This window comes from Vipera berus (genome assembly GCF_964194415.1).
Source record: "Vipera berus genome assembly, chromosome: 4".
Taxonomy (NCBI): Eukaryota; Metazoa; Chordata; class Lepidosauria; order Squamata; family Viperidae; genus Vipera; species Vipera berus.
In genome coordinates this window covers 46,189,497-46,208,743 of record NC_138206.1, presented here as the reverse complement: position 1 = coordinate 46,208,743, position 19,247 = coordinate 46,189,497, and the positions used below count along the sequence as shown (strand labels likewise).

General features: G+C 35.5%; 1 protein-coding gene across 1 annotated transcript in view; it reads left to right on the top strand.

Moving 5' to 3' along the window:
- The window catches only part of ROBO2 (roundabout guidance receptor 2), a gene marked incomplete at both ends in the record, with an annotated part of 410,756 nt that overhangs the window by 277,155 nt on the left and 114,354 nt on the right, over nt 1–19,247 (top strand). The window contains 2 exons of the mRNA XM_081326352.1: nt 15,500–15,731; nt 17,526–17,650. Coding sequence (XP_081182478.1) covers nt 15,500–15,731; nt 17,526–17,650 — 357 coding nt within the window. The remainder of the gene's footprint in view (nt 1–15,499; nt 15,732–17,525; nt 17,651–19,247) is intronic.

Genomic DNA, 19,247 nt, shown 5'->3' with positions numbered 1-19,247 from the left:
TTCTGATGAGGACTTTATTTCTTTGTAAATACAGGTAGTCCTCAATTTACAACAGTTCATTTAGTGACCATTCAAAGTTACAACGGCACTGAGAAAAGTGACTTGTGACCATTTTTCAGTCAGTCTTTGCAGCATCCTCATAATCATGTGATCAGAATGCAGATGCTTAGTAACTGGTTCATATTTATGACCATTGCTGTGTCCCAAGGTCATGTGATCAGCTTCTGTGACCTTCTGACAAGCACATTGATTTGTGCTTTAGATTGTACGCCGCCCTGAGTCTTCGGAGAAGGGCGGGATATAAATGGGATTTTTAAAAAAAGTCAATGGGGAAGCTAGATCCACTTAACAACTGGGTTATCAACTACAGTGATTCACTTAACAACTGTGGCAAGAAAGGTAAATGTCTCACTTAACAACAGAAATTTTGGGCTCCATTGTGGTCATTAGTCAAGAACTACCTGTAATTTACTGGGGTGACATGGCAGCTTTTGATTCATGTGTATGCTTCTTTTCATGTAAAATTTAGATGTGTGTCTGTGCACATGTGCTGTCTTTCTCTATAAATGGAGCATACTTATAATGTCTGCCTGCATGATACTTATTTTGAGTAAATAAACATAAGACTCAGCAGGGGAAAATAATCTAGCAGTTGTCTTTACTTGTTGTTACAATTGTGTAAATGGACAGGCGTAAGAAAGGAGTGGCCTTCTCTGATCCTGTGGAACAAACTCGATCCTATATAGGTGTAATTTCTACTGAGATCCATTTTCTTCTTTTGCTTTTTCTTGCATTATGTCAACAGTAAATTGAGTTGTAATCCATATTTATAAATGTGTGAAGTATAGTAAGAGTTTGTTGTTGTTAGTTGCGAAGTCGTGTCCGACCCATCGCGACCCTATGGACAACGTTCCTCCAGTATAGTAAAAGTATAGTATAGTATAGTAAAAGTAGATTATATTAAAACAGTAGCATCATAGTAAAAATGATGATTAGCTAGAGCAGTAACACCTTAGAAGATCATTTGATTGAACAATTTTGTTCTGATTATGAGAAAAGGGGTGTGTGTGTGTGTGTATGCCTTTCTCATAATCAGAACAAAATATATATAATTTTGAAAAATCCACTCAGTAATTTTACTCTTAAAATTAGGGTAGCTCAACATTTTTCAAGTCTAAAAAAGAGTGTTATTTCATGTTGAGCTACCCTAATGAATAACAGGAACGTCCAGTTCTCATAGTGCAATTAGATGGCTATTGTCAGTTTGGCTCTTCTCCTCAAATTTAGAGAAGATCTGAAAGCTATTAAAAACACCATTAATATTGTAAGCAACAGAATGGCTAGGCTAAAACCAGAATATACCAAATGGAAAGTAAAGGAAATCCATTGATATATCCATAACTACAGTTAGTTAAGATGCTTCAGGATAAGGTAGTAACTTTGAAATCTTACTCTTGCCTTCTTATTGAAATTCCAGAGGAGTCTCAGAAAGGCCCGTGAGTTCATTTTATTGAAGCATGGATTCATAAAATGTTGGGTATTTGGAAGATTATAAGATAAATACTGAGTCTGATCACTGTATTCCAGTTGCTCCTTTCCATGCATCTGATACCTCACTATTTACTGAGGTTATTCAGATTTATGTGAGGAATAAAAAAGTAATTATAGCCAATATTATACATATAACTGCATAGAGAAATAAAATGTCTCATGTTATATTTTTTCTGATTTTATTATGGAGAATCCCTTAATACCAAAAATATTTAATCCTGTTAAAAATATCATTCAAGAGAAGAAACATCAGTAGTTCAGATTTTAGCCATCATATTTATGAAATTATCTAATGATACCCAGGAATCATTTCATAATTGTGGGAAACTGAAAAAAATCTTATTTAAGATCCTATTTAAAAAAAATCTTCTTTGCACAGAAGTTTTACTATTTCATGCATTCATATTCAGTCTTTAGATCTTAACTATACACAGTTTATTTTCTAATATGATCTTTGATACAGGAAACAAAGTATATATATATGTATATGTATATATATGTATATGTATGTATGTATGTGTGTGTGTGTGTGTGTGTGTGTGTGTGTGTATATATATATATATATATATATATATATATATATATATATATATATATATATATATATATATATATAAAGGGAACACAAGATAAGACATCCTACTATTAAATACAGTACATTGTGTTGTTTAAGTGTTCCCTTTATTTTTTGAGCAGTATGTATGTATAGAAGCTGCAGGTAGAAGCTGTTGCAGGGTGTGTTTGCACAATTTCACTTTGCAATTCAATTGAACCCATTCGTGGAACTCTGCCTTAGTCATCTCTGAATTGGGTTATTCCATTGCATTCTACAGGAGGTTGCCTTTGAAGATCATTCAAAAACTTTAATTAGTGTATGGTCAAAAGACAACTGGACTATGTTTTTCATTGAAAACATTTTGCTTCTCATCCAAGAAGCTTCTTCAGTGTTGGAGGATGGAAGGATTTATATTCCTTGCAGTTATCTGCTCGTTATAACTAATAAGGCCCTATCCTGCAGGATCATCTGCGCCCTTGGATATTTGTCCATCCCATGTGCTTTAACAGGAAGGACACATTCCAGATCCTGATTTAAAAGACTTTACAGATGTTTATACTGCATTTTAAAACAGTCTTCTCCCAATTGTTTGGCTCTAACCTTGCAGGCCTTCAGAAAGCACTCAAGATCTGGTTTTTTCTTCAGACTTTACATCAGGATGTGTAGAGTCCCAATTTGGGTGAATTACAGTATATTTTAATACTGGGTATCATTTTATTGTTTTCTGTAACTGGATTTAATGCTGTTGTTTTCTTTGGCATTTTGAACTACTTTTTAATGTAATATAAATGGATATTGCATACTGTTTTGTAATTGTAACATAATTTATACTACCATCTAGAATTTGTTTTTTCTCAGACATTGCCTGGATTTTGGCTTTCCTTTTCTGTTATACTGTCTGTCTTATATTACAACTTTTCACCCATATGGCAATTGAATGGTCTGGACCCTGCTGGCCTTTCCTCAGGCATTAAGGCCAGGGTGTTAGTTAGATCCTGGCATGGCATCTTTTCTTGTGTTGTTAGATTAATAAGGAGCCTAGTATAGTTTTTTTTAATGGGTTCCATTTGTTTATTGTGCTTTTGTATTTATATTATTTTGTTCACCCAGAATTGTACTAGTTAAGATGAGTGATCATATAAATTTGTAAAATTAATTAATAATGATGACACCTATAACTTAGTAGATATAAGATAACTGCTAAACTGCTTTCTAGTGTTCTTACTGCAGCACATTTATCATTTGCTGCAAATGTTAGTTTCAATAACCTGGTAAGCAAAATGTTTTTAGATATATTTCAAGTATACTATATTTAACTGAAAGAAATACAATACTTGGGTTGCAAGCCATAATTTATGCTTTCTTTATAATTTAGAGTAACAATCCTTGGAAAAGCATTTATAACTTTGAGATCAATTTTCCACTACAACCACTATCCAATAAAATCTAATGACAGTTATATTTTCATGCTGGGCATCGTTAGTGATGCTTTTTGCTATCTTGTGTGCTTCATCTTTCTGTATTCAGTTTGCCAGAAGCAATACCTGACATGAAAAAAGAATGCATATTTTATAAGTGTCTGACTGGCATATATTGGACATTATGTACTACTACATCAATTTGATTTAAAAAATAAATTTAATATAATAATTAATTCATTGAAGACAGAAATGGCAGTCACAATTATAACATTTGCAAGCTGGCTTAAGAATAATTTTGTTCTACTGCCCTTAAGCTATGCAAGGGCCACATTCTGAGAACATTGATTTATGGAACTCAGTTAAGTATTATAAAGGTAAAGGTAAAGGTTCCCCCGCACATGTGTGCTAGTCGTTTCCGACTCTAGGGGCCGGTGCTCATCTCCGTTTCATAGCCGAAGAGCCAGCGCTTGTCCGAGGACATCTCCGTGGTCATGTGGCCGGCATGACTAGACGCCAAAGGCGCACGGAACGCTGTTACCTTCCCACCGTAGTGGTCCCTATTTTTCTACTTGCATTTTTACATGCTTTCGAACTGCTAGGTGGGCAGAAGCTGGGACGAGTAACAGGCGCTCACTCTGCTACGCGGCACTCGGGATTCGACCCGCCCAACTGCCGACCTTCCGATCGACAAGCTCAGCGTCCTAACCCACTGAGCCACCGCGTCCCTTATTAAGTATTATAAGAAGATTCAATCTTTCATTGCATATAGTCAAAATTTCTGAAAAAGAATACTATGTATATCCCTCACTCAGCCTTCAGTGTTTAATATGATTAGTTTTATATGATGTGCCTGAGGACAAATAGATCAAAATCTGATATATGGTGGTCCCTCAATACCAGCTTCAATAAAAGCAGAGCTGTATTATAGTAGAATAATCCCCTTATCCTGGACTCTCCCTAAGTATTTTTTGTTTTTCTTTAAGAGCAGTCATGTTCCATTTGGCGGTTTTTTTCTTTGGCTTAAATCAATGTGTTACCTATTGAGGCAACAACTTGAGGATATTTCCCATATTGAAATTGTATATGTAAAAATGAAGAGGTTGAATCTCAATGCAAACTTTCCACTATAACTCATAATTCAAGTTATTTGAATTTTTAATCGTCTCAGAAAAAAATCACTGATTTACTTTTAAATTTATTAGTTTTAGATTTATCAAAGGCAATAGTGAAATTTCTACCTGTAGTTTATAATAATCGGCACATCCTTCCTCACTTCTCTCTCTCTCTCTCTCTCTCTCTCTCTCTCTCTCTCTCTCTCTCTCTCTTTCTTACACACACACACACACACACACACACACAGACTACCACACAAAGACATATAGACAGTTCCTCACATATTCTTTTCTTTCTATCCAGAGAACCACCAAGGCTGTCTTTCTGTCTATCATGTAAATACTAAATACCAGTACCATTCACTATACCTTTTTTCTCTTTCCTTGTAAAGCATAGTTGTCTTCATCAGTCCATAAACTACTTCAAATTTACCTTTCAGTTTTATTAAGTTTAAAGCTCTCTCTTTCTAAGTATATTATCAATTCCAACCAGTGGTGGGATTCAAATATGTGAACAACCGGTTCACAACCAGTAGCTAACTGAGTATATCCTAAAATCTGGATGCCCAGCAATAGTTTTATAAAGAACAATATAAAATATTGCTGACTAAATTGTTTTGCTAACTTTATGGAGAATGCCAAAAGAATTACTTTTTCCCCCCTCTCTAGCACTACATTATATCATTCCAAGCTCACTTTTTGAAATTTATTTTGTTGTTGTTAGCTGCGAAGTCGTGTCCGACCCATCGCGACCCTATGGACAACGTTCCTCCAGGCCTTCCTGTCCTCTACCATCTTCTGGAGTCCATTTAAGCTCACGCCTACTGCTTCAGTGACTCCATCCAGCCACCTCATTCTCTGTCGTCCCCTTCTTCTATTGCCCTCAATCTTTCCCAGCATTAGGCTCTTCTCCAGTGAGTCCTTCCTTCTCATCAGGTGGCCAAAGTATTTGAGTTTCAATTTCAGGATCTGGACTTCTAAAGAGCAGTCAGGATTGATCTCCTCTAGGACTGACCGGTTTGATCGCCTTGCAGTCCAAGGGACTCGCAGGAGTCTTCTCCAGCACCATAGTTCAAAGGCCTCAATTCTTTGGCGCTCAGCCTTTCTTATGGTCCAACTTTCACTGCCATACATTGCAACTGGGAAGACCATAGCCTTGACTATACGCACTTTTGTTGACAGGGTGATGTCTCTGCTTTTTAGTGTGCTGTCTAGATTTGCCATGGCTTTCCTCCCCAGGAGCAAGCGTCTTTTAATTTCTTGGCTACAGTCCCCATCTGCAGTGATCTTGGAGCCCAGGAAAATAAAATCTGTAACTACCTCCATTTCTTCCCCATCTATTTGCCAGGAATTGAGAGGGCCGGATGCCATGATCTTGGTTTTCTTAATGTTAAGTTTCAACCCAAGTTTTGCACTCTCCTTCTTCACCCGCAACAAGAGGCTCTTTAGTTCTTCTTCACTTTCTGCCATTAGAGTGGTATCATCTGCGTATCTTAGGTTGTTGATATTTCTTGCGGCAATCTTAATTCCAACTTTTGATTCATCTAACCCTGCCTTTTCTTTTACTTTCCTTTAAATTTCTCAGTCTGTCTTGTCCCAAAAGAGTGTAGTACGAAGGGAGTCACCTTGTTTGTTATCCCTTGAGTGTCAAACCAAACAATATTTGTGAAGTAGAAATCTGGCAAGGAGAAATGAGAAAGCTGGAGAGGATTTGTTTTGAAAAATAGATTGTTCCTCATAATCTTTTTTCATTTCTGATCCTGAAAACAGATTCTTGGACTAAGATGTGACTTGAAGAGGAAATGCAAGCAGAGTTTAATTACAAGGCTCAGGCTTTGGGGGAACGACGACATGTATACAATTATTATTTTTTTTATTTTAATCCCATTTATATCCCGCCCTTCTCCAAAGACTCAGGGCGGCTTACAATCTAAGCACAAATTAAATGTGCTTAGCAATAGCCTTCATTCTATGTATATGCCTGCTTATTAGGGCTTTTGCCCCCCCCAAGCGGCATTATTACAAAGTCAGCTTATTGCCCCCAACAATCTGGGTCCTCATTTTACCTACCTCGGAAGGATGGAAGGCTGAGTCAACCTTGAGCCTGGTGGGATGCGAACCTGCAATAATTGCAGGCAGCTGGTGTTACTTAAGGAGGCATTAGCCCACTGCTCCACCAAAGCTCCCTCTGTTGTGGTAGAATACTGTGATGCACGTAGTAAGGGGGTGTTTTACTATATTTTTGCTGTCTAGACAGCAGTAAAGTAGAAAAGACTAAAAATCAGGAAACAAATCAGGATATAGTTAATACATTAGTTTCTATACTGCCTTTGTGATTCTAGATATTTTACAATAAAATAATGACACGTCAATAAACATTTAAATTATATTTTTTTTAAAAAAGAAATCACATGCCCTCTGAATAAAATGAACTTCCTGGATCAACTGCTTCTGATTAATTTGTACCTTCCACGAAGAACCCTAGGGGCAAAAGTTCACAATTATTTTATAAAAAGAGAAGGAGGGAAACACCTTGGCTCAAATAGAAATTGGCATTGAGAGGGTGAAACAGTCCCTCCCTTTCTAAACTCTCACAGTTCTTCCTGAAGGATATCAGAATTGATGTGATATTGAATGCAACCAAGATCAAGCTAAGCAAAGGTGGGTGAATTATACCCTTCTAAGTTTTGCCACAGGTCATCTACAAAACCAACACTAACATTTTAACTGGAACCCTCCTAGTTTCTCAACAAGGTTGAAGACTTGAGTGATAGTTCTACAAAAAATTTATTTATTTGTCTGCCTATGTCGCTTCTTAACCACCCATGTCCCTCATAGATGAAGGCTAGTCTTTTAAGGAAGGGATCTTATATGTTCTCCAAGTTCGCCAATATATTCTTCATTTTGGAGAACACTGAATCAAAATAATGGTGAAGTCATTTTACTTTTATTTTGTTATCATTTTTCTGTCCTAATGGAGAAGCTGATATACAAATTCTATTTTATTATATTTTAGCATACTTTACAAAATTCAGTCAGCCTGAACTTTTTCCTATTTCTAAATGTGCTCTTCTTCATCAACCTTTTTGTATGGCCTTATTGCCGTCTTCTGCTTTCATTTTTATCTCTCATTGTAATTGTTCACTATTATATTTTTGTGTCTCATTTTTTAGGAACTTTGATGCATTTGCAGTTCTTTTTCTCATCATTATCACAGCATTCTACTTAGACATCTATTGCTCTGAGTTTATTATGTTTTTATAATAAATGTGTTTGACTATACTCAGCTTTATTTTTGCTTTATGAGCCAAAGTTCTTTCTGATTTTCATTGAGTGATTTAATGAGCCTAGTAATACAATGTTTCCATATTTTACTCCTTCAAACAGCATGCAATTATTTAACTGGTCATTAAATTTTTGGTTTCCAATCTCCACAAAATTCATTTTAAAGCTCTAAAATATCTTTTATCATTTCTTCCGAGGTCTATTCTTCTCATGCTAGGTAGTTCAAATTGTGATCTCAAAAACAATTTTATTCTGTTGACACTATTTGCACAACCATTTGCAGTTTACTTGAAATGTTCTTTTGTTTTTATGGTGCTCTAACTAGACAAGAATGATCACATGAATTATCCCAGTCCTTTACCTTTCTTTGTAAATGCTCAAGATTCACGATAATACAGTTGTAGATGTTGTTTGCAGTAGTACATATATAAATGGGAAGGAATATCAATAGATGTGATACATTTTGAAGGTTGTTCTATTGCCAGGATCCTGGCAACTCGAAGAGTGAGTGGTTTATGAGCAGATGGTCCTGTCATCATACATTTATTTTGCTTTTCCACAGTAGTGAGTCATCAGTAACCAAATTTGTCTTTATATTTTGCAGGACATAATTACAAACCACTCAGTACTTTAGGGAGTATACCATTCTGTTCCCAGTGTTGCAATGTTCTTACATCTTCTGAACAGCCTATTTCTTCTATAAGGGCTTGAATTGTTTGTTTGTTTATCTGTTGTTTGATTGTTTGCTTCGAGAGGGACAGAATCTATTGCTTCTATTTGTTTCTCAATTCAATTGGCTTTGGTGTTTTGTTTGTTTTCTTTCCTTTGTGGGAAGTTTGTACAGTCAGTTCTCTTTTTTATCAGGTTAACTGCTGTCTTGTTTCATCAGCCAAACTGTGACTACTTGTTGCTCCAATTCTTTGAGTTTTGATGCAAATACATGTCTAATTATTCTTTGGTTGGTACAGAAAATTGTAGGTCATCATGGCAGGTTACTTTCAATTGAACTTCATTTTTATTTCTTTATATACCACTGGTAGAAAAGCTTATATTTAACTTGTTACTTTCTCATATTCTCAAATTACTTGACTAAAATACAGGTGAAACTCGAAAAATTAGAATATCGTGCAAAAGTTCATTTATTTCAGTAATGCAACTTAAAAGGAGAAACTAATATATGAGATAGACTCATTACATGCAAAGCAAGATAGTTCAAGCCATGATTTGTCATAATTGTGATGATTATGGCTTACAGCTCATGAAAACCCCAAATCCACAATCTCAGAAAATTAGAATATTGTGAAAAGGTGCAATATTCTCGGCTCAAAGTGTCCCACTCTAATCAGCTAATTAAGCCATAACACCTGCAAAGGGTTCCTGAGCCTTTAAATGGTCTCTCAGTCTGGTTCAGTAGGAATCACAATCATGGGGAAGACTGCAGAAAACCATCATTGACACCCTCCATAAGGAGGGAAAGCCTCAAAAGGTAATTGCAAAAGAAGTTGAATGTTCCCAAAGTGCTGTATCAAAGCACATTAATAGAAAGTTATGTGGAAGGGAAAAGTGTGGAAGAAAAAGGTGCACAAGCAGCAGGGATGACCGCAGCCTGGAGAGGATTGTCAGGAAAAGGCCATTCAAAAGTGTTGGGGACTTTCACAAGGAGTGGACTGAGGCTGGAGTCAGTGCATCAAGAGCCACCACACACAGACGGATCCTGGACATGGGCTTCAAATGTCGTATTCCTCTTGTCAATCTGCTCCTGAACAACAAACAACGTCAGAAGCATCTTACCTGGGCTAAAGAAAAACAGACCTGGTCTGTTGCTCAGTGGTCCAAAGTCCTCTTTTCTGATGAGAGCAACTTTTGCATCTCATTTGGAAACCAAGGACCCAGAGTCTGGAGGAAGAATGGAGAGGCACACACTGCAAGATGCTTGAAGTCCAGTGTGAAGTTTCCACAGTCTGTATTGATTTGGGGAGCCATGTCATCTGCTGGTGTTGGTCCACTGTGCTTCATTAAGTCCAGGGTCAACGCAGCCGTCTACCAGGAGATTTTGGAGCACTTCATGCTTCCTTCCATAGACAAGCTTTATGGGGATGCTGACTTCATTTTGCAGCAGGACTTGGCTCCTGCCCACACTGCCAAAAGCACCAAAACCTGATTCAATGACCGTGGGATTACTGTGCTTGATTGGCCAGCAAACTCACCTGACCTGAACCCCATAGAGAATCTATGGGGCATTGCCAAGAGAAAGATGAGAGACATGAGACCGAACAATGCAGAAGAGCTGAAGGCCGCTATTGAAGCATCCTGGTCTTCCATAACACCTCTGCAGTGCCACAGGCTGATAGCTTCCATGCCATGCCACATTGAGGCAGTAATTGCTGCAAAAGAGGCCCAAACCAAGTACTGAGTAGATATGCATGCTTATACTTTTCAGAGTTCCGATATTGTTCTATGTACACTCCTTGTTTTATTGATTGCATGTAATAATCTAATTTTCTGAGATTGTGGATTTGGGGTTTTCATGAGCTGTACGCCATAATCATCACAATTATGACAAATCACGGCTTGAACTATCTTGCTTTGCATGTAATGAGTCTATCTCATATATTAGTTTCCCCTTTTAAGTTGCATTACTAAAATAAATGAACTTTTGCACGATATTCTAATTTTTCGAGTTTCACCTGTATATCAAATTAGATTATGTGGCAGGGTTTTTTACATTTTCTATGGCAAATTATATTAATAAATACCTGTTTAGTTATTAGAATAACTATAATTACTCATTGTAATTTATACAGTTTCAAAAATATTTTGTCTCGGTATATGAAGACTGTTTGGCTTATCATTTCATGTACAAAAGGTACTCAATCACTGATCATTGTTTCCTGAAACTTATCTATTTAAGAAGCAAGCCAGATATACTTTTAATCATACTACTATATTTCTCAGCTTCAAATTTGTACTTTGCTTAATAAATAATACATAAATACTCTGAAGCTAATAATTTACATTGTATTATATCACAGGAATGTTTTATAATCTCAAACTTTCATTGATTACCTAAATACTATGTATGGAAAAGGTAACATTATTGTGTCATTGATGTAACACCTTGGTTTGCAATATATAATGTGAAGAGGAATTGTCCTTTATAATAACTGCTAGGTTCATAGATTCTTATGTCCATAAAACATTTAATTAATGAAACTCAAATGTGTATAAAAACAATTTGTCCTGATTTACAGACTCTTTCATTTGAAAGCAGCTGCTTAATGTTCTTCTGAAAAACACAGCTTGATTCTTTCAGTATTAACAAGCTATTATTGTGAATTATGTCCTTCATTCAATGCATAAATTCACTTAAAGTGTATCTAGAGAAGTTTATAAAATGCAAACTTAATGTTATTATAACATATGCTGTAAGATTTTTAACAAAGGCACTTTTGATTAAATGTGTTTATGCCTAGATCTCATAAATCTGGTTTTAGTTTCTTGTTTGTATGTGTTTTCCCGGTCATAAGAACTTGATTTTTCACTGAAAAAGTTAATGAACAGTGTGAAGAGATTTTCATAAACGTAACTGATGTTGGAAAGATGATTTAGCTCTAACCCTGGGCTTATTCTTATATTGCTGAAACCAATATAACAGTAAATGAATAAGTAAATAAAAGCTTTAATAAACTCAGCAACCAGTCAAGAAAGAAAGAAACTGTATTTGTGAAAATGTGATTTATAAAATAGAACTAAAAAATCCATCAGTTGCCTGTATCGTTCCAATTTTAGTATATGTGCTGCCGAAGCGAGCACAAAAAACCCATCAGTTGCCTACACAGATAGTCTGGGTGTGACTCTTACATAATTCTGATTGATAATTGCAAAAGTACTTTCATTGTTCCTTGAATTGTTGGTAACATTGTGCATACACCTCTATAATTTGCTTTCATTACTTGTTCATAATAAAAAAGAGAATGTGTTTGTGAATTTAATCCAATACGTGTGGCAGTTCAGTTCTTTATTGAAGTGTCTAAATATAATAAGTATGGGTGATGTATTTTAAAACCAGTAAGGAAATTTTGGTCAGGAGGCACAACTTGAGCCATATAGACTATTGGACGTAGCTAACTTTCTCCCCTCACTTCATTTTCAATCACAATAAAGATAGCATTATTGTATTCTTTTTCTTGTTTCACTCTAAAATATTTTTTCTTCTATATCCCTTTGGTCTTATCTTCTTCTTTCAGTTCATTCTACATTTATTGTTTACCTTTTCACAACTGAGTTCCTTCTGTGTTTCCCTCAAGGTCTTCAAACTTGTGGCCATGCCACTTAACACCAGCTTTTGTTTTTGTCCACGCCTAGTGCTTAAGGCACCGGGCTAAAACTGGGGTTTTAATTGTATTTTTAATTGTAATTGGGTTATATTTCAAGGTTAGTGTAATTATTTTAATTTTTTTTTAATTTTTGTAACTTGTTGCATTGCTTTAAAAAACCTTGTGAACCACCCTGAGTCCTACGGGAGAAGGGCGGTATATACGTTTAATAAAATAAAATAAAATAAATAAATAAATAAAAGCCAGGAAACTGCTGAGTTCTAATCACTCCTTAGGCATAAATGCCAGCTGAGTGACTCTGGGCCAGTCCCTCTCTTTCAGTCCAACCCATCTTTCAGGGTTATTGACGTAGGAAAAATATGTGTCTTCACCGCCTTCAGTTATTTATTTAAAAAGTCAGGATAAAAATATGTAAATTTAAAAATATATCAAACAGGATTGGTACAATGAGTTCTTTTGCTTCCAGGCTCTCTTTTGGGACAAAACATTGCTGGCTCAGAAGTGACCACAGGTCGGACTACTCTTTCTTATCCAAACAATTTGCTCTCTCACCATTTGTTAATTAATTGTAGATTATGGCTCTAAATAGTATTAAATATTAATAATGTCTTCATAGTATTAGTATACTTTTGTAATCTTTTATCAAAACTGAACTTACAAAACTGATAGCCCTGACTAATCCACTAACTGTGGTCACTCTGTTGACACTTTACAATAGATATGTGTGTTTGGGGGGGGAGAAGCAACAGTTATATCTAGAATCATTTATCTTAACCTCCTTCTACAGATTTTCAACAGTATAGGTTTATGACTTTTGTCTACACACAAATGCAGAAATTACAGCTAATTAATAATTCATTCCAATAAAGTATACTAGCTCACTTTGATGATATCTTACTTCTGCTGGATATTAATTCTGCTGGAAATATAAGAGAGACTTCTTAATGGCCAACACCATGCTCATTGCTCTTAATCCTGGTCACCATTATTTAGCAATCCTGGCATCCCTTTTATCCTCTATTCAAATTTTAAATATTATTTTCTTAGATAAGCTTTATATTGGTCTTCCAGTTTCACAGCCAAAAATACCTGGCTATATTCTTCCTTCAAGATGCCTAAATACGGATGTTTTCATTTAATTTTGTCACTGTTGGATTCTCATTCATATGAATAAAACGTTTAATTCCCTCCGGGTGCGATTCAAGGTGCTGGTAATTACCTTTAAAGCCCTACATGGCTTAGGCCCGGGGTACTTGCGAGACCACCTGCTGCCAATTGCCCAGTTCGCTCCCACAGAGTCAGCCTCCTCAGGGTCCGTCGGCCAGGCAATGCCGGCTGGCAACCCCCAGGGGGAGAGCCTTCTCTGTGGGCGCCCCGACCCTCTGGAATGAACTGCCTCCGGAGCTGCGGACAGCCCCTGACCTTCAATCTTTCCGCCGTGACCTGAAGACATGGTTGTTCCAACAAGCTGGCCTGGACTGACCATGGTTTTTAATTTGGTTTTTATTGTGTTAAATTGTCCCGTATTTCTTATATTCATTGTTTAATTCTTTTTTAATTTTTGTATTTTATGCCTTTTAATTTTTATTGTTGTGAGCCGCCCTGAGTCCTTAGGGAGAAGGGCGGCATATAAATTTAATAAATCCTAATCCTAATCCATTAATTGATTGATTGATTATCTTGACACTTTTTACTTTTGGATAAATACCATAAATATTAGGTCTTAAAAAATTTGCCATATTAGTTTTGAAAGCATAATTACAAATCTCAACCATCTTATCAAATATTTCTGTCTTTTACAAATATTTTATTACCTTTGCTCTCATTATTCCCATTATGGCACTGATTGCTCACAGTTTCTTGTAGGAAGTTTGTTCTCTCTAAAAAAATGTAAATGCGTGCACAGATTCACAAAATTCTGATAGAATTGTAACCTTTTCCCTGGAAATATTGGATTTCATAGGCATATATTTGGGGCCTTTTGAAAGACCTGCAAAACACTGTCAAGAAATTGTACTTTAACATGGGAGAGTCTATTCCATTTAGAAAAAAGACAGTTTGACTCATACCAGAAAATGAATGCAAATTATGATCAGCATTAGTACACATCAACCACATCCACCTTTGTATTAATCACAATCTTTTCTTTCTTTGTGGTCACAGAGAGGTCTTAACCTTTTTCTTCGATCAGTTTCCTTTCAAAAAATTTATTCTATTTCCAGATTTCACTCTAGCAAAAAAATAACTGACACTCATAAATGTCACTATTGATTCTAATGACTTATTTACTGCATCTCTTTTTGATGTGATCTGAAATATAATTTTGCGATACGTGCCATTATTGCCAATCATACATTTGGAGTATGCTCATGAGTTTAAGTATTGATTTTGACAATTTTCTCTTTTCTAATTTTCTAGCTTTTCTCACTGAGATGGGTTTTATGTTTCAAAACTATGGTATTAAAATGTATTCCTTTGTCTCAATAGTTTCTGGTTTCTTTACTCATTATTTCATAGTTATCAATGTCCCATTAGAGATATTAGTCTATAAGTAATTGTATTACCTAAGACCAGTGCTTTTTTTGTAAAAGAAAAAGGTGCCGGAACTCACACATGTCATACAAACCACCTTGCCTACCCTACAAGGTTCCATCCAAAAAAGGTGCCGGAACTCCGTTCTGAGCGTTCTATGAGAAAAAAAGCCATGCCTAAGACATACACAATAGTATGTCTTTTGGAAGAGAGTTTTTTCCCCCCTGAAAGATAAACTTCCCAATCATCTATATGTATTATGTGTATGAAGAAAAATGGATTGTTTGCCTGGAACTCTGGGACTTAATGACCCCATTGGTCATTTGTTGATTCAGTGACTCACCTTTTCAATGACTCTGGGTCTTTTCTCATAATGTGCCTATTCTGGCAGGCACAGTTTCAGACTGTTGCATTGAGGGTAGTGAAATGAGGGTAAGCCACATGAAGGAAAATGAGCCATAGATTACACCTACGTCCTCGGTTATAGTTGCATTTTTCCTGTTGATCATGCACAAGAAAGTTGATCATATTTATGATCATTTGGAGAACCACAGTTATGGGAAAACAACCATTTTTCTTAATAAGGCAACTTGAAAGAAGTACACTATATAGTTAAAAACACAGTATGAATGACAGCTCAGAGGAACTGAGTTAAATTTATTGCTTCCACTTATGGTAGGACCATTTCTGTTAATTTTATTTCAGGTTGATCGCCAATCACAGTTCATTCAGGGTTATAGAGTTATATATCGACAGACATCAGGCCTGATTTCCCCTTCTGCATGGCAGACTGTGGAAGTCAATGTTCCCACAGAACGGAGTGCTATCCTTATCCATTTGAAAAAGGGGGTTACATATGATATCAAAGTTCGTCCATATTTCAATGAATTTCAAGGGATGGACAGTGAATCAAAATCTGCACGTACCACTGAGGAAGGTAAGTAAAATTATGAAAAGCATAATTGTATGTTTGCAATTATTGAGTGTTCTCTGCTGCTGTAAATATGCATAAGGTTTTGCACAAATAAAAACAATATTTTCTTAGCAGTGTGTATCTACAGTAGACAAATCAGTCACTGATAACATTATGGGTATATTAAAAGAGAGCTGTATTTGGTTTTTCACATCAGCAATCTCTCAGTACCTATTTGCCAGTCTTTTTTTTTAATGATAGCCAAGGAAATTTGAGTTGAGAGAACACATTTTTCTGAGTGTCACATCTTCCATTTGATCCCAGAAAAATAAAAACAAAATAAACAGCTTAACTAGAACAGCCAAAAGAGTAGATAAACCTCTGGTCCTGGTTGACTGACCCAGATTGGATCTTGCAACATTATGCTGGGACATGTATATTTGCCTTCATTCGGGGTAAATAAAGTTCTTTATGAAGAAAAGCTTCAGTTATTTGTATAAAGAGTATTTGTATAAAGAGTTGATTAACATACATGTTTAAACATTATGAAAATTTTGGATAAACATTGACACAATAATACAATAAGAATTACAAAAAAAATTAACAATAGAATCAGGATTAATATTAAAAATATTTTATATATTTGTATTATCAGTTTCAGTGCTACAAATATAATGACCACTATAATGATTAAGATTGTTTTAAAATAAAGTACAGATCTATACCAAAATAAGTGTATCTGGGCAGATGTTTGTTCCTAATTAATTTTGGAGTGATACATGTTCTTTAATTCTTGAAGACAATTCTTCAAAATGATGAATGTAGAAATACTATATAAAGGTTTGGGCGTGTATGGTTAGATTTACCTTCCTCATCTGTTCTTTGGCAACCTAACACTGGGTAAGGGTTAAGGGGATATTCTGTGTTTAATTTACACAAAATATACTGTTTTGTACTAATGATATTGTGTGAAGAAATAGCAGAGGGTAGAATAAGTACTGCTCCATAGTTATTTACAGAATAATTATTAGTTTGTCACAAAAATATCAGTGTCTTTCTTTTCTTTTGTTTTATAAATATTGGTTGTCTGCTTTTATTTTTTTTCTTACTTTTCTGCTTTGTCCAACTGTCAACTGCCTCTTCTATTTTTTCCTAAGTTGTTCTATCTTGGCTGCCTTTTTTATAAGAAAGTGATCACTTAACTCTTTGCTTGCATCTTAAAAAAACAACAGATTTCTTTTTCATCACAAAATTTGTAACCACTGTATAAGCAATAATATCTGGATAAAGTAGCTTGAATGCCAATTCTTAAAAGAAAAGGAGATGTCTTTGTAATCCTGATGACATCTGTATGTCAGAGTACATTTTTGTCCCAAAGTCCTTGACTATAAGGCATGCCATCTGGGGTTCTTTTATTTTTATTTCACTATTATAGTTTTATCTAAATTTCTATTTTGTACTTCTGCAAACCGTCAAGTTCTACCAAACCTATGCAGCTGGTTTCCTTCAACTACATAGAGCAGTGGTTCCCAACCTTTGCAGCTTGGTGGCCTAGCTGGGGGAGGGGAAGAAGGGAACTGGGTCATGCGAGTGGCGAGCTGGCGCATACGTGCATGTGCACCAGCCCATTTGTCAGTAGTGGGCCCCGGCCTGGGGTTTGGGGAGCCCAGACATAGAGAGCCATACTTCATTCTGAATTTGGAATAACAATTCTTTCAGTAGTTCTCTGCAAATCCATAGCTTTAAGTTAGCTATTTTAACCACCAATTGTGTACATATCACCATGTCTCTTGTTTTCTATTTGTTCCATTTTTATAGCTCCTAGTGCCCCTCCACAATCTGTTACAGTTCTGACTGTTGGAAACCACAATAGCACCAGTATCAGTATTTCCTGGGATCCACCTCCTCCAGATCACCAAAATGGAATCATTCAAGAATATAAGGTGAAAATAAAATGCAGGATAAAAAGAACACCTAAAATGTTGTCCATTATTTCTTCAAATAGTAATAAAAAATGTGTTCCAATATCAGTAATACTAATATTCCTGTATTTCAGATATGCTTTTCCAACAATATCCCTCCTCCTCCTCCTCCTCCTCCTCCTCTTGCTTTTGCCTTTTTAGCACCAAAGCAAAAAAACACTTCCTCCTGCAGTATCACAACATGATTTTGTTACTATCTATCAAAAAACCCACCAATTTTGAGAATAATCCCTTTATAGTTTATATTATGTTGTTATTTTAGGGTATGTCAGAAAATGTCTGTGCTTCAAAGGAGCCATGTTGCAGCCCTTGAATAGCAGGAGACATGAAATGACACCCTATCTATTAGATACACCCTATCTATTATCACAGTCTAAAGTAATCACAGATATATTACAAGATGTGTCAGAAACCATGTTAAAATAGATATAGGATAGGAATGGTTTATAGAATTGTTTTAATTATATAAAAGAATCTACAATATGATGCCTATTATTTATGTTACATAGAATAATTTTGTTTTAAATGTATCTGTTTATGATGAGATTGATGTTTACCACGTCTGGTATTTTTCTCCAGAAATGCATTAATTATTACATCTTATCAATCTTATCAATGAGACTGTTGGCAGTTTACAATGTGTAACAGGTTACGTAGTCTAATGCCATTTTCAGATTAGAACTAAATTGTATGTAATTTGAGATCCAGATAAGTTTACGTTGCTTGAGATTCTGGACAGAACAAATTATATGGAGAACCTCATTGGTATATTTAATTATTTATGATATACATCAATCTATTCTGAAAAAAACCAAATTGACCTAGATTTGAGATAGTGTGGACTATCAATTCCAATCTGACTTGCTTTAGGCATAAAAAAAATCTTGGCCGAACCTAAGTAGACAGTATGAGACTTAGACATTCAAGCAGACAGATCTGACTTTCCCATCTCTCATATAGACAAATTGGTCTCTCCTCTTGGACACTCCCAGTTACTTTTATAAGATTCCATGCTCCCCACATAGAATGGCCTTCTCCCAAGCCAGTATCGATATTCCCCTAAGAGGGTGGCAGCTGATTGACATGCGGGCTTTCAACCTATGAAGATCAACTTTGCATTCGCTTGAATAGAGAGGATGAGTCACACATCCTTTTAATGTGCCCACCATATATGCCCTGGCAATCAGAGCTAATACTTCAGCTCTTGAGTCTGATAACCTCCACGATGATGAGGAGATTGAGATATTCTTATTAAATGATCAGTGCCCAGGTGTTTTGACAACAGTAGCAATTTTTTTATTTATAGCTTATAGAAATTGATGCTTTCAATGAAATGCTAACTGTATAGGGTTTCTTTTTTTTCTATATACTTACATTTCTATGTAAGTAATGTACTGTTATTTATGCATGTATTAAAGGTGTTCTGTATTTTAAAATTTTTGGACTTGGACTTGGACCATAAACAAATAGGTGTACAAGGTAAAATATAGCAGTAATAATCTAATAATATAAGACAAACATAATATATAATTTTAATGAAACTAAAACATATATTTAT